The sequence below is a fragment of the Geospiza fortis genome, unplaced genomic scaffold (genome assembly GCF_000277835.1).
Source record: "Geospiza fortis unplaced genomic scaffold, GeoFor_1.0 scaffold425, whole genome shotgun sequence".
NCBI lineage: Eukaryota > Metazoa > Chordata > Aves > Passeriformes > Thraupidae > Geospiza > Geospiza fortis.
The window spans coordinates 2,527,956-2,549,588 of record NW_005054387.1 but is presented as its reverse complement, the minus strand read 5'-3'; the positions used below and the strand labels follow the sequence as shown (position 1 = coordinate 2,549,588).

Here is a 21,633-nt window from a genome sequence, read left to right as displayed (position 1 = left end):
GGCGGCCAGGACCGAGGAGGAGCTGGGCCGAAAGGCGCTCATCGGGCCCGACGATGTGCTGGGGCTGCAGCGGGTCACCAGCGGTGCGTGCCGGGGGTGGCGCGGCGGGAGGATGGGGACCGCGTCCCCGTGGGGAAAAAGGGCAGCTGGTTCTCCTCTCTAAGCCGGGAGGAAAAAGGAGCTGTTTGCCCTTTCAAGGGGGCTAACCCAGAGGGAAAAGGGGAAGCGGTGCCCCCTTCCCGGGGGACAAGGAGTGGGGATGCAGCAGGGCAGGGGACAGAGCCCGCAGCGGGATGTGCCACCCCGGGGGCTGGGGACCAGCGGGAGAGCAGGGGTTCTCCCTTCTCTTCTTCAGTGCAGCCCCCCCAACTCTGCTGAAAGGTCGATGTTGGGATGTTCCTCCCTACTCTGCCCATCACCCTATTCCCTGTGTCTGCTCCCACGGCAATGGGATGGGCTGGATCCCTGGCCACAGCATGGGAGGACTCCAGAGCAGCCCCCCAACCCATTTTCCCCCTCTCCAGTGTAGCACCCGTGGTCTTGAGGGCATCTTGGAGGTGGTGGTGGGAGTGCGTGCCTGGAGGGGCTGTTGTGCTTGGTAGAAGAGCTCGGGACAGCAGCACACAGGGCTGGGGAAAGGCCAGGACAGGGAGGAATGGCTTCACACTGATAGAGAGCAGGCTTAGATTAGATATTGGGGAGAAATTCCTTCCTGGGAGAGTGGTGGGGCCCTGGCACAGAGAAGCTGCTCTATCCCTGGAAGTGTTCAAGATTAGCTTGGATGGGGCTTGGAGCAGCCTGGGCTGGTGGAAGGTGTCCCTGCTCCTGGCAGGGGGTTGGAACCAGGTGGTCTTTAAGGTCCCTTCCAACCCAAACCATTCCATGGTACTGCCTCAGGCCAGCGATGCCCAGGGACAATCTGCCCTGGTGTCCCAAAAAGTCCTTTTTCCATCTCCTAGGACCTCTGGGCTGTCTCTCTGGCCTGTCAGGGCTGAGGGGCTGCCCGGGGCTCTGGCTGTGCTCCCTGTGCCTCTCAGCACTCTGCCCTCCAAGGCAGCTCAGTGTCACAGGGGCTGTGACGAGCCCTGGAGAGGAAGGATGCGGCTGTGGGTGCTGCTGCGTGCAGGCAGCCCCGTGGGGCTGTGTGTGAGCAGGAAGGGAGGAGGACAGCCCGCCAGGGACTCGTGTCAGCCCTCAGGAAGAGCTCACAGAGGCTTCTCTGAGAGGGGCTGCTGTTGCTGGGGAGCTTTGGGTGCCCTTCTGCGGGCTGAGCTGCTCTGCTGGTGCAGCTGCGTGATTCACTGCCCAGAAATCCCCTGCCTGTAGCAGGGAGAGCACGCAGCAGGCACTGGAGCATCCTGCCAGCATCCTCAGTTGTATGGTGAATCCCAGCCATGGCTGTGTGAAGCTCTGTGTGCTCACTTCATGGCAGCCTCCATGTCCCTGCCCTCGCCAGGGCTGTCTGGAGGGGACAGGGCCACCCCACAGCCTTGCTGTCACCTCGTGTGGCATCAGTGGGGATGGATGGTGCAAGCTTCTGCCTTCCCAGGGAGCAGGGATTGATAAGCTGGTGAGCCAGGCTTGGAGCAGAGCTGGTTGTTGTCTGCCTCTTCCAGCCCTGGGTCAGAGTGCTCTGGAGCACAGGGAGGATGTGAAATGCATGAAAATGTTGTGTTCCCCTCCTGCTGTGAGACTTGCTGGTACCAGGGTCAGAGCCAAGCACTGCGATGATGTCCCAGGCTTACCTTGGGAAGTGCTTCCTGTCCTGCTGGATGTGTGGGAGCCAGGAAATGCTCCCCACACCTGAAACCCTCGGTGAGTTTGGGGATACAGGTAAACAGTACCCCCATGTTGAGTATGTTGTATCTTATCACCCAGGAGCACTTTGCAACTCCCCTTCTCAAGCTCAGTTTTCGTCCTGGTGGGTTTAACAGAAAGCAAAGAATATTTTTCAGATTTTTAACACCTAATGATTATTTGGGGCATTCCTTGGCCTTTGCTCATTTCTACACCCTTAAAAACAGATGGCCAGAAATAGCAATGTGAAACTGTTCCACTCTTCTGCTTCAGGTAGGGGAGGAGGAAGGACCAAGCTGTGGGAGAGAAGTTCACAGCTGCCGCAGGCTTTTGGACGTGCTGGGTGTCAGGGCAGACACCACACCCTGTTGCAGCAATTCTGTCTTTGGCAGGTTGAAATTGAAGGAAGAGTTGGTGGTGAGGCTGCAGCAGAAATGCCCTGGTGCCCTGGCTGCCCTTTGTTGTTCCAGAGAGAGGATAATCCATCTTTATCCAAACTCATGGGCCAGTAGCACTTCAGCTCACACACTGAACTGTGTCCTGCCTGGGGCCTGAGGAGAGCTGGCTGTGTTTTAGGGTTTCTTCATCAACCAAAGCCCAGCAGGGCTTGGTACCACAGGAAGGTGTGTTCTAGCAATGCTCACACCAGGAGCAGGCTCTGTGTTTCTGAGCAGGTTTCCAGGGAGAGGTGGAATTCTGGCTGTAGCACAGAATGGTTTGGGCCGGAGGGGACCTTAAAAACCACCTTGTTCCAAGTGCCTCACCAAGAACAGGGACACAGGAACCTTCCACCAGATGAGGTTGCTCCAAGCCTCACCCAGCCTTTCCTTGAACACTTCCAGGGATGGGGCAGCCACAGCTTCTCTGCCCACCCCCTGCCAGTGCCTCAGCAGCCTGATAGGGAAGAATTCCTCCCTAATCATCCTTGCATCAGGCAGCACAGCTGGACTTTGCTCTCCCAGTGGGTGCAGCTGACCCAGTGTGAGCTGGCTGGGCTGGCAGGGTGGCTGGGCAGGATGTGGCTCTGTGGGCAGCCACAGGAGCCAGCTGGGCTCTGCTCTTAATGTGCTTCTAATAAGCTTAACTGGGGAGTTGTGTGAACTGCCCTGCACATTCTGTGCCCTCCCAATGTTAAATTCCCCATGAGCTCTGGGCTCACAACGTTTCTGGGCATGCTGGGTCCAGCCTGGTGGATCTGGGATGCTGCCCTGGGATATCTGGCCAGGCTGGTTCTGGCTCTGCTCCAGCTGGATCAGGTGTAAGGCTGGAGAACCATTTCCTCTGCAATTAGTGAGATTTGTCACTCGCTCACACAACTGTGGTTGGGAAAAGCGGAAAAAGCTCATGACGTGATTAATTTAAGATTAGCAAAGGAGTGGGGCAGAGCTCAGTTCAAATTGCAATTAATTACTGAGGCAGCCAGAGCATCAGAGGAGTCAGATGTGTAACAAAAGACAAGCTCCAGCCTCTGAGGCTGCCCTGCTTATCACCTACACACTTTGCCTGGAATACCAGATCAAATCTTACATTTTAAGTTTTATTTTAACGCTGATTATATTTTAGGAAACCAAGGGGTTAAATCATTGATTACATGCTTGGAAACAGTTTCTAAACAAACCCTAAAAATAAGGAGCACGCACGTAATCATTTCTGAAAGTAATCTCTTCCTTGAGCTGTCACTTGGGATTTCTCTGAGACTTCTCTAGGCAGCTTTAGCTAAAGGCCAGCTTGGCACAGGGCTGCCTCAGTGGGTTAGGCAGGCCAGACCCTTCTTGAAGGACTTCCATACCAGTTTCCTGCAGTCAATTAAAGAAAAAAAAATCCAAATAAACCATTTCCCTCCCCTCTGCCTCAGCAGTTCAAGTCCTGTAAAGCTAAACCATCCAGGATCCATGTTGAAATCAGTTTCCAAATCCATGGGGTTTTCACAGGCAAGGAGAGAGGGAGGCACTAACAGGAATGTGAGGCAGATGTGCACGAATCCATCTTCAAAGCTGCTCCTGGACCATGACTTCCCTCCCCAGTCAATGGGGAGAATGCATTTTAGCAGGAGCTCTGAGGAGCTGTGGGTGTCTGTGAGGTTAATAAATCCCTGCTCTGCCTTGTCCAGAGCTGTGATGTGTGGCTGTGTTTTGATGTGCTGATTCCTTGTTGCAGAGCTGTGCCAAGCTGCTCTCCCCACGACCCTTCCCTCAGCATCCCACACAGGCTGTGAGCTTTTCCAGGGCTCTGTGTTTCCCAAAGTCTCACGGCACAACAGGAGCTGTTGGGATTCCCAGGGGCAGCACACACAGTGTGTGTGTGGTGTGGGATTCCTCCTTCTCCCAGGGTTGTGAGTTTGGGCCATCCCTGGTGGAAGTGGCAAAGGTAAGAGGAACTCAGCCTGAGGGTCTGAGCAGAGCTTGGCTTTGGCTCAGCCCAAAAATAGCTGATTTAGTTGATGTTGTGCGCATGGTTTCAGACTTTGAATGCAATCAGCATGAGAAGGGGGCAGGAGAAAGTGTTTGGGTGCCTTGGAAATGGGGGAAGAGCAGCTCCATCCACAGGCTGCAGGGCTGTGATCAAATTAATTGTGAGAGGGCGAAGTCTGGAAAGCTCTAGCTAAAATTAAAAAAAAGAAAAAAGAGATGAGCAGGCTGCCACAAAAATCAGAGCCTGGTGAGCTGTGCAGTAGGACTTGGCAACTGAGGGGCTCTGGGGACCTAGGGAAGTGCCTCAGCCTGGAGCCTCCTGCCCTAAATCCCTCTGCTTCCTTGACAGTAAATGTGCTGCTGTGGAAAAACCCCTGTGGGATCCTTGTGGTGCAGGATTTTCCCTCTGGGGCACTGCAGCAGCCTAATTCCAGGGCTGGGTCAGAGGGCAGCTGCTCCCTCCCCGTGCAACCCCCCTGGTCTCTGGTTCTCCAAACCCCATGGTTTGGGCTGGAGGGATTTATTTTACAGGAGCAGATCCTGTTTCCTGGCTGGCTTGGTGTCACAGGGCTTGAACTGCTGAGGCAGAGGGCAGGGAAATGGTTTATTTTTTCCTTTAACTGAACCCAGGCTGTCTGGGCAGGTGTATCAATAGCACCTGGAACCTGCCCTGCCTTGCCCTCAGGCCCTGCTCCGTGTCCTGCGTCACTGCTCGGCCTCTTCGTGGGGTCTGGGCTATTTTTGCTTCCTCCTGAGACTCTTCAATCTGATAATCTCCTAATCTCCAGCTCCTGGCAATTCCTCTGCAGTTGTCTTGGCTTTATACCTGGCTTATGTCTTGGGAGTTGGCTTCAAAATAGCTCCTGACCTTGTTGGTTAACACATGTTAGGAAATAGGCCTGCATAACTACAGGAGCCTTCTCATCCATTCCCTAAATTGTTGTTGTTGTCTGTATTGGGGAGAGAAATTCTTGTTACAAGTCACTGCTGTTGCCTCAGTCTCTTGTACAGCATCCTCCTGATTTACACCCATTTTCAGGACCAAATTTTCTGTTTTTTCTTACCCTGGGTGCACTCTGCTTTCCTTAGTGAGCTCTTAAGGCCTTAAAATAGGAGCTGCCCCATCTGAGATTAGACTCTGATGAGCACAGAAATATCCCTGGTGTCTGTGAGAGGGGACACGTGCTTCCTCCTGATTGCAGAGATGGAGAAGGGATCTTGAAAAGGAGCACAACAAAGAGTGTGAATCCTATTGCCCATGAGCTTGTGATAAAATGGGCCTGGTGGGGTGGTTGCAAAGGAAATTTGGAAATACAGGATTGTCACCCGTGTTTTTCAAGATTTTCTAGGCCTTCTGATATTGACATTCTTGTGGTGCACTTTCTCAGACACTTTCTGCAACCAACTGATTGTTTTGTCTTCTTTTATGGAGGAGGAGAAAGTTGATGGACTGTTGGTTTGCCCAGTGTCATTGGAGAGGTGTCACTGTCACCCTCCAATCCGCTGTCACTTTTGGAAAACTATAAATGTTGGAGTCAGAGAATAAACTTCCTCTTTCTTCCTTCACCTTGAGAAGGTAGTGTGCTTATGTTCTTTCGTGTCTTATAGCGACACAGGATCAAATTTTAGCTTTCTGTCATGAGGAGCAAACCTGATCTCATGTATTTAAATGACAGGGAGAGGCCCAGAGGACAAAGTGCCTTTGTTTGCTTTCCTGTGTTATTTAGCTCTGCATTATCCCTCACCTTTTGTGCTCCTCTGTAACACCAGCTGCTAAAATACACACCTGGAGTTCTGCACCAGGGTTCAGGATGTGCCAGTGCTCACAGGCAGTGCCTGCTGGCATTGTCCAGGCTGTTCTGCTGGTTTATTTTGTCATTTTGGTTGGGTTTGGGAGCCCAGGAAGGTTTCCTGGGTAGAAACTGTCTCTTCCCTGGATTAGGCAGCGGAGGTACCAGCTCAGAACTGTACCAGGGGAAGGAGCCCCTGCTGATTCTGAGAGCAAAGCTTGAGCCCACTGAACTGTTTGGGGTCACTTTGGAATCCCTTTTTCCTACAAAGGGAATTGGAGAATTTGTGAAGGAATTAATTGAGCCAGATTCAGGAAGCCAATCACCTCTGCTGCTTCCTCAGACCACCACAGTGGTGTTGGTTGAGATCCAAACTCTTCACAACTGTGATAGGGCTTAGGATAGAAATTGTCTCTAAAAGTGGGCAGTTGCAGATCTTTGGGCATGATCCAGAGGTTATGGGAAAGAAGCTGGAGAGGCACCATCAGGAATAGGGATGTGTGAGTGAGAAGTGGCTGCTAATACCAGGTGAATTGTTTTCAGGAAGGGTTTGGGGATGGAGGTCTGGGATATGACAATTCCCTGGGCTTTAGGAAAGGGTAGGAAGTACTCCTCTTTTGTGACCTTTTTTTTTTACACTACTAAATGTGGGTACTTATGGATAAAAACCAATCCGATGGGTTTTCCAAGGCAGTGCTGCTATGTCCATGCCTTCATCCCTAAATCAGGAGAGTACTGAAGCCTCAGGGACACACCACGATGGTTCAGTTATTAACAGGGAAACAGCACAACCTGCTTCAGGGGAAGTGGAAGAAACAAGAAAATATTGTATCCTGAGAGATCAACCCACCATTTTTAGTTTCTCTGTAACAATCTCCTCCATGGAGGTTTGATCTCCTCATTCCCAGCTGAAATAACCAGGGCTGCTGCCTCCCTTCCCCAAATCCCGGCGACGCTGAATTAGGATAAGGCAGGCAGATGAGACATTTCAGTGAGTCACGGAAGTGTGGGCAACTGGGCCCTACAGTAATTTAAAAATAAGTGTGTATGGGATGAGATTAGCAAATCTGACAGTGCTCAGCTAAGCAGAAGGATCTGCCAATTGCAAGCAGCCCATTCCCAATAAGACCTTCCAGTGCAGCCTCAGGCTCCTGTTACGTGTTGGGGAAAAAACCAGCACGTGGCTACTTTGATTGATTTTTTGAACAGGAACAGCAGAAACAAATGTAATACAGACTGAGAGGAATATATATTCCTCTGGTTTTTCTTTTTTCTTTTTTTTTTTTTTTTCCTAGGAGACTGGGCACTGCCAGAGGAGGAAAAAAACCCACTTGATTGCAGTATGCTGGCAGCTGATCTTCCCAGATGGCATCCAGTTGTATATTGCCATGCTGATTAAAAAAAAAAAAAAAAACCAAAAAAAACCCCAACCCAACCAAAAAAAAAAAAATTAAATTTAAAAAAAAAATTTTTAAAAAATATTATCAGGGCAAAAAGAGTTGGAAAATAACAGCGTAGGGGTACAAGCATCAATGAGCAGGAGCCTGGTGGGGATTCTACCCGGGGTTTACTCCTCTTTGGAGGCTCTGCTTGGCTCTGCTCTGCTCCAGATGAGTCATGGACACTGTTACTGCAGCAACGCTGCTGCCAAGGAGGGGGATAAAGCTGTTGCCATGGTGCTGGATGGGCAGGAATTCTGCAGGAGTAGAAACACTTAATAATTAACTTGCAGACAAACGCGGCTTCAGATTTGCCAGCGTGCTCCAGGGAAGGTGTCCTGGGCTCCTGGGCGACTGCTGCCTGTTGCCAACAGCCTTCCCAGGGAACAGCCAGTGGCCATGGGCCCAGGGAGGGGAAGCTGGGCTGTGGGAAGCTGGGCCTGCTTCCGTCAGTTTGTGTTTTGCATGCTGGTGCTCGGAGCTGGGAAGTTGTGGGACTGGGAAGTTGTGGGACGGGTTAGGAATTGGGGTGGCTGATGTGTCAGAGCCCAAAATCACGGTGTAATTGCAGGACATCTCCCTGAGGAATGCTAAACATCAGGGCCTAAGGCGAGGGATGGGTTTAAATTCCTGTCCTGTCATCTTGGCTGCTGTTAAGGACACAAAAGGAAGATTTTTGTGCAGTTCTTGGGATATTTGACCTAACACAGGCTTGTGTTTTCTTGGGGAGTAAAAAAGGCAAGGTTTTAGCTTGTTCTTCCTGACAGTTTGGGTGCTGGTGTCAGTTTTCCTTGTGCTGTGTTGATAGGGAAGGGAAAATCCCTGCCAAATGCCAGGGATGCTTTGAGCACTGTCCTCTCCCTGAACACCCATTTATAGAATTGTAGAAACTCAGAGTGTTTTGGCTTAAGAAGGCCCTTAAAGATCATCCACTTCCATCCCCTCTGCCATGCAGGGACACCTCCCACTAGACCAGGTTGCTCCAAGCCCCATCCAGCCTGGCCTTGAGCACTTCCAGGGATGGGGCATCTACAAATTCTCTGGCATTCCTTTGAGTATTCACCATATGGGGTTGTTGGAGAGCAGTAAAACTGTCCAGGGAGAACATTTAACACCTCTGTTCCTTGAACTGAGCTTATTTGGACAGTTCTCTAAGTTATGGAGATTTGGAAGGAATAAAAGGCTTCTAGGAAAGTGCTGGTGCCAAGTGTTTGTGCCCAGGAGCTCAGAAGTCTCTCACAGTGGTCTTGGATTTCTTAGACCTGTGCTGAAGTTGGGTTGGCATGGGCAGGTCTGGGCTCTGAGCACTTGTAACTTATTTTTATGTATTCAGTATTCAGGGACTGAGCCTCAGGTGGATGGATTTGTTGGAGTTTTAGAAATAGGAAAGCAGACAGAAATAAGTGATTAGCTCAGATTAACAGCAGGAATTAGTAGCTGAGAAAGTGTTTTGAATTAGAATGTTAAAGTATTATTTTCACCTTGGAACCTCCAGAACCAGTCTCCTACATCAATCAAATGTGCTGTTGTTTGAAAGCTGACCTGGCTTGTCTACATAGAGCATTTCTTTAGATCTGTCAGGGTAAAGTGAGTTATTGGAGCTGCATTCAATCTGTGCTCTGTGTGCTCCTTCCCCAGGGAGGAGGATGATTCCTATGCCAGGAGCTGGCTCAGGGCACAGCAAGGCTGAAGGCCAGAACTGTGGGCATTTTAGTGCTGGAATCCTCATCCCTGGAAATGTTCAAAAGCCCTGTGGATGTGGCCCTTGGGACGTGGTTTAATGGTGAACACAGCAGTGCAGGGTGAAAAGTTGGACTTGATGATCTTGGGCTTTTCCAACCTTAACAATTCTGTGATTGCATCTTTGACTTTCTCTCAAAGATACCCACAGCAGGGAAGGGCTCTGCTCCCTGTTTTCCTGACCCGGGGAAAGGCTTCAACATAATTTCAGTGCTGAGGAAAACAAGCCCTGGTGTGGTGAGGCCACCCTTTGTCTGCAGAGGGCTGGAGCAGGGAGGTGGCACAGGGGAGGACACTCCTGTTCCAGTTAAGCGCAGTCAGCTTAGCTCCCAAAGCTGCTTAGCCCTCGCATTCTGCCACAGGGCAGTTTTTAAAACAGGCAAAGCCTCTTAACCCTGGAAAGGCTGGGATTTGATGGAGGTGCTGACTAGTCTGGGAGGAAATGGATGCAGGAGTTGCTGGCACAGAGTTGGAAAAAGGTGATGACCTCTGTGTGTTGGGGGAGAGAATTCTTTCCCCTGTCCTGTCTGAGCAGGGCAGTGTGAGCCTCCAGAACTGAGACTGTCTTCAGGGACATCAGTTTTGAATGAAAACAGGCAGTGGTGGAGATGCATTTGGGCTGCTCTCACTGCTGGTGTGGCCTCCAGAGAGCAGCCAGAAATTCCCCGATATTTCAGGGCAGCCTTCATTTAAATTTGCTTCCTCCTGCAGATTATTTGTGCACTCCTGAGGAAAATGTTTACAAGATAGACTTCACCAGGTTCAAAATCCGGGACATGGAATCTGGCACAGTCTTGTTTGAAATTACCAAGCCAGCAGCTTCAGGTGAGTGCACACACAAAATAAGGTTTCCACGAACAAATGCTTTATTTTGCTTTTCCCCACTCCTTTAACTCCATACATTTCCCAAAAGTAGCAGAATCTGTCCACTGCAGGAGGGCTGGAGCCCCATCTTGCAGCAGGAATGTTTTTCAGGTGTCTCTTTGTACTAACAGGGTGAGCAGAGCTGGCTGCTGCTGTGCTCTTCCTGCTGCCATCTGTGATGGGAAGGGACAGATGGATGTTGTAAACAGGAGCAGAGGAGGAGGAGGAGATCACTGGGTGGTTTTTTCTTGGCTGTTATTCAGCTTGTGCCCCCTGCACATAGTTTAGCTGTTAGTTTAACATCTCTCACTGAGGAGTCAGGAAAGTGGTATTTCCAAAGGGGAGAAACTGCCAACAGGCAAATGAAACAAACTGAACATTTGCCTTTTATTTTTGGTTTGATTAATTTTTAGGTGTTACTTGTAAGCATCCAAGTGTTGCCTGTTGCCGGTGGTGATAAAAACCCAGGGCAGCTGTTCTTTTCCTGGCCAAGCACTTTTAACCCTTCCCCACCTCCCTGCAGGTGAGAGGAAGTTTTCTGTAGCTTATAGGTAGCAAACCAAGCATGCTAAGGGGAAATGGCTTGTCCAGAGTCACTCTGCAGTCCTGATGTGGGGAATAGAAATCTTCTGGATTTCTACTCCTCATCCTCCAGGAGATGAGGAAAAGAGATCCAGAAGATAAGAAATTACTCCAACAAAAGGGCCATCTCTCAACATTCCACCTCTGAGTGACCAGGGGTGGACATCTCAGGACAGGAGGAGGGTGAGCTCAGCACCAGAGCGATTCCCTGGCTTGGGTGGCTCAAGAACACCACCACAAGTATTTCCCCTGAGTTTGTGGTTCTCAGGCAGCTCTGACAGAGCTTTCTTTGGGTTTTTGCAGAGCGGGAGCACAATGACAGGAAGGACGTGGACCCCAACGCCGGACGCTTCGTGCGCTATCAGTTCACGCCGGCCTTCCTCAGACTGCGGCAAGTGGGAGCCACGTGAGTAACCCCCCTGCTCCTTGGCCTGGCACAGAAAACAGCTGAAAACTTGGGGAAAAAAACCCCTCTTTTCCATGTTCATCCTGCCAGGAAGGTGATTGAACAGGGGGCTTTTTCATTTATTATGAGGCTCTCCAAATCTCTTGCCTTCTCTGTCGCTTTAGGTTTCAGCCTGGTGCTGAAGGGATTGATGCTAAAAGAGGCAAAATAAAGTGGGAAGGCTCTGGGGACATTTTAGAGCAACTTCCAGTGCCTGAAGGGACTCCAAGAGAGCTGGAGAGGGACTTTTGGAAAGGATCTGGAGTGACAGGACAAGGGGAAGGGCTTCCCAGTGCCAGAGGGCAGGGATGGGTGGGATATTGGGAAGGAATTGTTCCCTTTGGGTGCTGAAGCTCTGGCACAGGGTGCCCAGAGAAGCTGTGGCTGTTCCATCCCTGGAGGGGCCCAAGGCCAGGTTGGATGGAGCTTGGAGCAACCTGAGATAGAGGAAGGTGTCCCTGCCCATGGCAGCATGTTTATCTAATGCTGTGGTGTGTCCCTGTAGAATGCTTCAAGTAAAAGAGGAAACAATAATTTGATTAATGCTATTGCTTTATAATTTTGGCTTTTTTTTTCAGAGCTCTATTCTGCCTTGCAGGAATATTGCACACCTTACTGAAGCATGAAAGCTCACGTCAGTTTTACCCTTCTTTTTCAGGGTGGAATTCACAGTAGGGGACAAACCCATTAATAATTTCCGTATGATTGAGCGGCACTACTTCCGTGACCAGCTGCTGAAAAGTTTTGATTTTGAATTTGGCTTCTGCATCCCCAGCAGTAAAAACACTTGTGAGCACATCTATGAATTCCCCCAGCTCTCGGAGGATCTCAGTAAGTTCTTTGTTGTAAACTTTCATTTCTGGGTTGTCACACCACGATGTTCATCTGAGGTGCTTTGGGGGAGCCCTTTCTTAAAGGCTGTCTCTGGAGAGTGGGTGGGGTAGAATAATTCATCCTTTTAAATCTGTGTTAACACTGATTTTGTTTTCTAGTAGGATGTATCTCATCACACACCAGGCAGTTGCTTGGGATTGTTGGTTTGGTTTTTTTTTTTAATTCATAAAAGAGAAGCTTCAGTATCAGGGAGAAAAAAGATAATTGTGTTATAAAACAAGGAAAAAATAAGATTAAAAAGACATCCAATAAATGGATAACTTAAATGTTATGATCTGTTTTAATGTTTGATGTGCTATATTGTGAGCTTGAGAGGTTTTAGTATGAACATAACTTTTATTTCCTCTCCTCTCTCCCAAGACACAATAGCACAAGCACTAAATCTCTGTGATTTTCCTCTTTACAACCCCTAATTGTGTGTGTCAGCACTAATATTGCAGTCTGTGGAAAATACAGTGAGGCTCTGCTGTCAGGCCAGAACAAATTTATTTGGAGTTTGCTTTTTATCACGGTTTTTAAAAACAAAACAAAAAGAACCCCAACCCAAAATGTAATGGGTTCTTATTCTGAGGTCCCCTTTATATGGTGCCATAATATATTTGGATTATGAACAGTTTTCATCCCTGAAATTATTCAAAGAAAGTGTGGATGTGGCACAAGGGTTTAGTGAATTCAGGTTGTATTTTAAGGCCTCTGAGGGCTTTTCCAGCATAAAAACTCCATAATTATTCTTGAATTATTTAAAAGAGACCAACAAGGAGTGTTTTGGGCAATTCCCATTTGGATTTTGGTTTTTCACCTGATTTTGCAGCTGCTTGGGGGATGCTGAGCAATGCTTGAGCCCAGCATTGTGACGTGTCCCTGAAATAAGGGTCTCCTTGAGCCAGGTCTCATAAGCTCTTGGAGATCTATTTCACTCCCAAGGTAGCTCAGCTACCTTAGAAGGCATAAAATCAGCAGGGTGGCTTCTGTGGTAGTGTTGGAAACAAAAAGGTTTTAATAAAAGGCAAAATAACAAAACTCTTTACAGAGAAAAACCGAGCCAGGTGCAGGAGGTCCTTTACCCCTGGTAAAACACCTCACAAAAGCCATTAGTTTCTTTGTTCTCTTCTTTTTCTAGTAAATTGCTCAGGTGGGACTTTTTGACTCCTGTCCAAGTTTGAGGTGAAGTCCCCCAGGTCCTATGAGGTGTCTTCTCCCCTAATTGAGGAGAGAAACTTCTGGGCTCTTTTCCTTTTTGAGGAGACAAAGGATAGTTTTGTCACTCCGTTAACAGGGAGCACATCCCTATATGTCCCTGTTAACTGGGTTTTTGGGTTAAATTGGGTTAATTTGGTTTAATTTTGGGTTTAATTGGGTTGATTGGTTTTTTTCCCCCTCTCACAGTTCGAGAGATGATCCTGCATCCCTACGAGACACAGTCGGACAGTTTCTACTTTGTAGACAACAAGCTGGTGATGCACAACAAGGCAGATTATTCATACAGTGGAGGACCTTGAGCCTGGGCTGGATGGCCCAGCCATGCTGGCCTCCCCTTCCCTCTGGAAGTCATCAGGGATCCCAACACCTCCAGCTCCTGCAGCGTCACCTGGACAAGGATCCACCCACCAAGGACTCTTTGCCACAGTAGGAGTTTCATGACATCTCTTTTGAGCTTTGAAGCAGACCCAGTTCTTCAGAAGTTTTTAAGCTAAAAATGATCTTTGGATACCACTTCCCTAAGTTCTTTTAAGTGTCTGCTTTGAAAATGGCCTTGTGGGACCTGAGGAACGGTTTTGCCCTAATTCTGTGAATTTATGTTCTTGCCCTCGAGTATCTTTTAGGATTGCTTTCCCAAAGAATGTAATCAGAGAAACCATGGGAGTGGATGGATGCAAAGGCAGAGGTTTGGGTGGTTGTTTCTCTTTGTGGATGCTTCAAAGGCCAATTTAACTTGTCCAGCCTGTTGAAAATATTGAGCAAAACATCTCACAAAGGCAAGTTTCATCTTTAGACTGGCTCTCTCCATGAGTATTTCATCCTTTAGTTCCAATCCTTCTGTGTAATGTTCTATTTAACCTTGGAAACACCAAAACCAGCAATGAAGAGCAATAGTTCAGTGACAGAGCTGTGTTCACTGGGTTTTTACATTTACATTCCTTTTACATTTCAGATGAAGGTAAAATGGCACTGTGGGTCTATGAACCTCCATAAGTACATTCCATTGATTTCAGTTTTTTGCAGAATAATCAGGAAAAACAGAAGGATTTTAGCTTTATTTAACATTTTTGCTTTATTTAACATTCATTCAACAGCCTTTTCATGCCACACATTTCCCATGTCTATTTTTTTCATCTCTGCTCAATACCAAGATAAGGACTTCAGCACTGCTTGTTAGAGCAACATTTTAATTGTCTAGGGCAGCTGGGGAGTGTGGAATTTCCAATTTTCTATGTGTATCTGCATTTAAAGGAGGTTAAGATAGCGTTTCCCCATTGTTAAAAACGTTTCTCATCAGATAATAATACAGGTGAAGCTAAATCTAATAATCTACAATTTTAACACACAGCAAAAGATTTAGCAAGAGTTCTCTCTTCTCTTCTGGAAGAAGTTTAACACCAATTTAGCCCAAGAAACAGCAACACCATGAATAAACTTGTGTGGGGTGACCTGTTGTCATGAAACCCTTACTCTGAAGGTTCACTGATTTTGATTAATTCACTGATACTTAAAAAAGAAAAAAAGGAAAAAACCCAACAAAAATAAAAGACAGTTGCAGTCTGTAGATATTTCTGTAAGTACTTGATGTCTCCATGTCTAATTCTGTGAGTTGAAGTGGAACATTCTATGTTAGCCTCAGATAGGTGTAATAATTGTAATAATTTTTATAAAAATACCATTTCCAGTCGTGATGAGCATCTCTGTAGTCGCAGCCTGTGTCAGACAGGACAAACAATTCCAAGTGTAGCCTCAGGCCAGGGAGGTTTTTGTGCTCTTGTTGGGGTTGTGGTCACTTTTCAATGTGTCACCATTTGTATTTGGCTTGGCTTTTTTGACTGCTGAGAGAGGAGGCAGTTTTTTAAAGAAAAAACCCAGTGATTTTAGGTTACAGCACAGTTTTTATTAAGCTTGGTAGCTACAAAAGTGTGTCAAGTTCACTGATTTTACACAAGGAGTAGCTTGTAGTAATTCTTATCACAGTGAGACTTGTATCACTATCTTTTGTCTCTAGTGTGTTAAATCATACAAGTAGCCTACAGCTGACTGATCAGTTTGAGAGATACAAAGGATTTCCTCATTATTTGTGCAGTACTTTGAGCTACTGACCATTAATTTTATAGCACAATAATTACTAAAGATGGAAATAGTTTCAAAACTGTTTTCATTCCTCCTCCAACTTTTTTTTTAAATCAGGGCTGTTAAATCGTATCTCCAACGACATTTTGCAAGTTTTAAGTAGTTCTGAGCTTTTTTTTCAATTTGCAGGAGAAAAAAATGCTAATTTAAAGACAAAATAGAGTGAATGTTTATAATTACCACCCTGTACAGTGTTTTTTGGGGGGTTATTTTTTACCTGCTGTTCATAACAGTCACTTCATAAGATTTTTAAAAGACTTTTAGGAATTGAATTTGCCCAGAATTGCTATCATCTATTTAATATGTTGTGGTGAGATCAGTTGTACTTTGGTGTGTACTCTTGGGTCATTTGATGGGGTTTCCTGTGAAATAATTATGTTCTGCTCCTTTTTTATGCTATCTCCTTTTAAGACTTACAAAAAAACAAAGAGTAATTCCATAAAAATATTACTGTAATCAAGGGAAATTTGAGTGGTAGACATGCCCCTTATAAAAGCACCAAGAGAAAGTCACTGTGCTCCCAGGAGTGCAGAGTGTGGATGGAATTTCTGACATTTTTCTAGTGTAGTTTTGAGGTTGAACACAAGAGCATGAATTATCATCTGCTCCTCTCTGAAATCCTTTATAATTCAGATTATATATGTAATAATTCCAGTCTCACAGAAAATATAGTGTGAATCATGTGGGAGATATTACACTGAGTGAGTTTGTTGCCTAAATATTATTAGAATTTTTTTAAGGCAGAAATAAAGATTGGACATTTTCAATAAAATGAATTTCAACCAATTTTAGCTTTAGCATTTCAGTTAGGACAATTTTATTAAAAATCCCCAGAGTTTGCCACAAGCAACAAATTCTGATTCCTAGAGCAAGGCAAACAACAGAACTTCCTGTGGGAAGTGCAATGAGGGTGCTTTTCTCTGTGTCCCACTGAAGCAGTTATCACAGTTATCTCTCTGTTTCACTTGGGAATTATTTGTTAGCACTTCCTCAAGGCCATCCACATCCACAGTCTTTGCAAACATGTGGGAATCACTGCCCAGCAGAGAGATTTTGTTCCTTTCCCACCTGCTCATGCAGCAGCATCACGTGTGGTGTTGACATGAGGCACATAAACAGAACTGAAAGTTTTTTCTTCAAAAACTTTGGCTGTAGAGTTGTTGTTTTCATGCCACTTCTGTTCTGGTTTTGCTTAAAAACCACCTTCAGAATTTAGTGTTAAAGACCAAGCTTTGTGCAGCACCCAATGATTTCAACTTCCTTCTGGGAAGGAGCTGAGTTTGCAGCTCGGTTGTGAAACCCACGTTTTTTCCCCTTAAATTGGCAGCTGGTTCTTATTATAAACCAGTTGAGAATGAAGTCTTAGCAGCATTGTTCGCAGAAGAATTTGTTAATCTTCTTGACTAGCTATTATTTTGTATTTTAACATTCATCATTATTGGGTTTACTTTGGAAGTTCATTGCGAAATCACCAAATATTAGCTCTGGGAAAAAAGGAATTGTTGTATTTTCTTCCTTGATCTCATTTTAAATATGACTTTAATTAGCACTAAAGCTTTGTTTTAACAAGCCAGCCTGGCAATTTGGGATCTGAATTTCTGAAAGTGAAAGAAAACATCCAAGAGCTAACCAAGATTATCTGCTAATAATGCCCTCTGTTTCCTGTCATAAAACAGGATTGTGTGCTTTACACAGAGACTTAATCTTGGAAAAAGAAACTAAGTCTCTCTGAGTGCTAATAGTGACATAATTTTTCTGAGAGACAGGGAAATTACAGCTCAACACATTCTTTCAGGGAAATTATAATTTGACATATTTTCTTCACTTTGTCAGTCTTGGATTTCTTTCATAGTCAAGGTTTTTAAGAAAAGCAGCAATACATTGGTGGTGAGCTGCATGCTCTAATAACTCACACTTCTGTGGCAGGGAGAGAACCAATTTTTTTTTATAATTAACACATCAGCTGTGGTTGAAAATTTAGAAACTTTGCTCTCAGTTCAGTGGCAAAAGCCAAAATTGTTTCTGTGAATTGTCCGTTACATGGTGACACTTCTGAAATAACTGAATGATCCACCCTTCCTGACTCAGAAGAGTTTATTTATTTATTTATTTTAATGTAGAAAGTCTCCCCAGGGTTGTAAACAATCTGCTGGGGTTTAGTTCTTGCTCATAATCTCTTTCTATGTCTTGTTTTTTGAGCAGGTCAGTAAGATGCTCTATTTTCCACCTCTGTACTCTGAGTTTTATTCCAAAATCTTGTGTAGTGTCACAGTGGTGGCTGGCTGTGTGTGAAACATGCAGGCTACTTCCAAAATCTCTTCAATTTGAGAAAAAACATGTTGAAGTATATTGAGAATTATCCTACATACCAACCCATAAAAAATAAACCCCAATCTTAAAGACAAAAGCTGCAGGGAACTTTTAGTTATGCAAAGACTGGGGCTATTTAAGGTAAGAAAATGCTAATACCCAACTGTCATATTTAGTAAGTATTATAAAAATGCCCTATTAATTATTCATGGCCTGGAAAAGATGGTTAACAGCTCAGTTTTAATTAGATCTGGTTAGGAAGGAAACCATAGAAATCATTGCTGTCGTTTGGGGCTGTGGGGCAGCAGCTGGAACTGTGTGTGTGGCACAAAATTTGGGCAGGTTTGTCTGCATTTTGGGGGGAAAAGTGAGGTAAAGGAGGACAAGGACAGAAAAAAAGCATTAATTTCAGCTATTTGGACCCAAGAGCTTCAAGGCCATGGTGAATGACTCAATTTTCTCCTGGGTCTGAGGCAGCTGGGAGCTCCTGCTTGTGGTTCTTCTCTCTACCCCCAGCATAAACACTGCCTAAATTTATAGAGGCTTTTCAATGTTAATGTTAAATACCACTGGGAGTTAATCCACGTGGAAATTGCTGATTTATTTGAGGGCTGTGATGCTCCAGGTCTCACTTTGCAGCTCAGTTGTTCTCCCCATCGATGGTCAATGGGTGAAATGGTGTTTGTGTGTCTGCATCCCCCCAAAAACCCCTGTGCTCCTGCCTGCTCTGGTGTCTGCTTGTATCTTAATACACCCAGCAAACCTGTTTGAATGTGACTTTTTTTTTTTTTTTGGCATAGAAACAGAATTGTCTGTATTAAAATGTATTTATAAAAAAAAAATCTATTTTTTGTGGAAGGAAAGTAGGATTCTGGTTACTATACCACTGGGAAAACGTTAGGAGCATTTTTACTGAGTTAATTTCTAATTCTTTGTACTTTGGTAGTGATTTGTTTGCTAGGAGAAAATCCACTGTGGCCCATCCTGTGGCAATGCAATGCACTGTCATGCAGAGAATCTGGTTTTCAGAAAACTGGGAGTCCTTTGTTTCCTTTTTGGGACAGGAGGGAACTGAGGAGATCACCAGGAATAGAAGGAACCTTGGCACAGAATCCATTCTGTGGCTTTGGCTTCAGCCTGTTTGACTTTTTGCAGATTAAGTAGAGAGAGAGAAAAGATTGAGACTTCAGTATTATAAAAAAAAAAAAAAAAAAAAAAAAAGAAAATTAGATGCTACAATTTAGTCTTCCTGTAGGAGAAGGAGAGTCCTTAAATTAATTTAGACAAGGTTTAAATAGGGACCACACTTGCTTCAATTGGTTTAATATTGACAGCTTAGTCATTGATGTGCATCCTAGGGAATATGCTTAACTTTTTCCATTACCTTGGAAAATGGTTCAAAAACATGTCACTTCCATTAGCAAGTGTTTCTTCTCCTGTAACAAATTGCAAAATGTGTAAAAAAAAAAAGAAATAAATTATTGATCCTAGAAACGAGGGTGATTGTCTATTTTATTTAAATATTTCTGTGAAAAAAAACATTCAAACTTTCATTTCAGGTCTCCATCAATATTCAAACTCCAGTTTTTGTGCAAATGTGTGTGAGCAGCTTCATTTTGTGGTGATTGATGGAAAGACTCTGCAGTGGTTTGGGTAGTTCTGTGGGTAAAACCATCACATTAAAACTGTTCAAGTGGGATTTAACTTTCAGATTGGGAATGTCTTGGGGTGTAATTAAAATAAATTGGTATCAATTATATTAATGACATTTTGGATTTGCACAGAATCACAGCTGTGTATCAGGTTGTGATTTTAAAAAATTTGCAAGTTTGAAAAGTCAATTTGAGAATTTGAAAAAATGAAAAATGTGAAAAATAAATTAGTTTCAAAGTACATTAACAGAACCTTGCAGTCCCCTGGATCACTCTTATGCACCAGGTTGTGCTTCTGAAGAATTTCTGGCTGCACTTTGGAAAATCAAGTTTTGAAATTAATGTGAAAATTGCTGTCTCTGCCTTATTGACTAAAACTGAACCAGCAGCTTGGGCTGAAGTGATTTTTACTGTGGTAATTCCACCTTGGTGGCTTTGATATTCTATTTAGAAATTCTTGGGAATACCTCTGTGTTTCTCTGGGAGCAGAACAATTCTCAGAAGAAGAGAAGTAGGATGGTTTTGTTTGAAAATATCTTCTATAACTCATTTTGATTCCACAGAATTCCTGGGGACTCCTCACTGCCACAATATCCTGGGGGAACATCGTTGTGTGCTGGAATTTGAGTGAGGAATTTATTAATACAAGGGTTTCCCTTTTGGATTGTGACTTGGAATTCTTGCAAGGCCTGGATGCTGATTCACAGAATACCTAAAAAAATTTTAAAATACCAAAATCAGTGCTAATAAGTAATAAAGCAGGTTAAACAGTCTCTCTGATTACCTGGACTTGCTTAGAAATCTGAGATTGCAAAGAGCCTTAAAAGAAAAAAAAAAATTATTCCCATGAAAACTCCACAGTGTTAAATGTCTGCCAAAAATACCCTGCATTACCACTGCTCCCCCCCATTTAGCTGATTTGTCAGTCTCATTTATTAATAAATATGCCTAATCATTCTGAAGATGTTTTCTGCTTCTCCTCAGATTCTTATTTCCTTTGGCATCTCTCAGCTGCTGAGTTATTGTGGCAAATCTTATGTGTTCACCCCATGTTTCTATTTTATTTGTCATTGTTCAAGGGCATTCATCTATCTCTGACTTGCATTCCCTTAATGTTTTTCACTTGTAGGAAGAACACTTCTCAGTGATAAAGTACTCCAAATAGATCTTACTTTAAAGATAATTTTAGAGATTACTGAAATCTCTCATTGCATGCTAGGATAACCCAAAACCATTTATTCTCCCTATTTGAGCCCACAAAATAGAGCAATTCCTTTACAGAGATGATTTTTTCCCCTTCATCAGTGCTGTACAAGAACTTAAAATAGGAGGTGAAATCATCCTGGATAATGTATTTTAATTAAAACTACAAAGAGAATTTAGGTAGGTAGAACATAATTGCAGTTGGATGATTCCCAGCCCTTATTTTGAAAACTGACTTGGGACCTTATATAACAAAGGCCTGTTTTATTTAATAATAATTTAATTATTCTAGTGGAGGGCGTAAACCATGTTAATGAAGCTGCATATGAAAGCAATCTGTAGCAAGAAAGAAAAACAGTCAGGGAATTTACAAACAGCAATAGAGAAAACACATAATTAAATTTACTTTATGAAAGGGAGATAACACAGACAGGAGAGAAGAGTTTCAAACACCTTGAGTTCTTCCTTTCCTGTGGAATGAGAGGATAAATCCATGTGAGGAGAATAACAATTTGGATTAAATTAGATATGAGGAAGAAATTCTTCCCTGTGAGGGCGGTGAGTCCCTGGCAGAGGTTGCCCAGAGAACTACATGTGCCAGACCTGAAAGCTAAAAATATTTAGACTCTATTTTAGTAAAAAAACACAACCCAAAAAACAACCAAACACCAAACCCAAAACTCCAACTCCAACTTTGTTTTTCATGAGTTACGTGAAGGGCACAGTGCACCAATGTTGTGCCTGTGTTACTCTGTTCACTGGCATTTGGCTGGGGTTGAAAATCATGTTTTTATTTCCCAAATGCATTCCTTACCATCCTGATCTATAATTAAGTGTCTAATTAAACCTGCTGCCTGCTTTGATGTCTGCACAGGTTCCTAAATCAGGAGAACAGAGGGTTCACTGTAACCCTTTAAATTAAAGTGTGCACAGAGGCCTGAGCACAAGTTCAGAGGAACAACATTGCGCCAGACACACCAAGGCTCTTCAGCACTGACATGTCAGATTTTAAAGATATTTCCCCGCTGGAATTCATCAGCTGGCATTGCTCATCACCTAAATTTGAAATAACAGTGCAGAAATATTCCTTGCAGCTGACAAACACTGGGCTGTGCTTCCTGTGGCTGTGTGGCAAGAGGTGCTTGGTGGAAACACAAGCACAAGTGTCAC

At 44.7% G+C, this 21,633-nt stretch overlaps 1 protein-coding gene across 2 annotated transcripts; it reads left to right on the top strand.

The window, feature by feature from the left end:
* The first annotated feature begins 6 nt into the window (after nt 1-6).
* Nucleotides 7-19,102, top strand: UNC119 (unc-119 lipid binding chaperone). 2 transcript variants are annotated; one of them, XM_005425431.3, is made up of 5 exons: nt 7-83; nt 9,889-10,002; nt 10,927-11,029; nt 11,727-11,899; nt 13,349-19,102. In XM_005425431.3, the coding sequence occupies exons 2-5, from the start codon at nt 9,954-9,956 to the stop codon at nt 13,459-13,461; spliced, it is 438 nt and encodes a 145-aa protein (XP_005425488.1). In that variant the 5' UTR covers nt 7-83; nt 9,889-9,953; the 3' UTR covers nt 13,462-19,102. The 2 variants fall into 2 exon arrangements, with proteins under 2 accessions (XP_005425488.1, XP_030916526.1); XM_031060666.1 differs by lacking the exon at nt 7-83 and adding an exon at nt 4,147-4,164.
* The last annotated feature ends 2,531 nt before the right edge of the window (nt 19,103-21,633 follow it).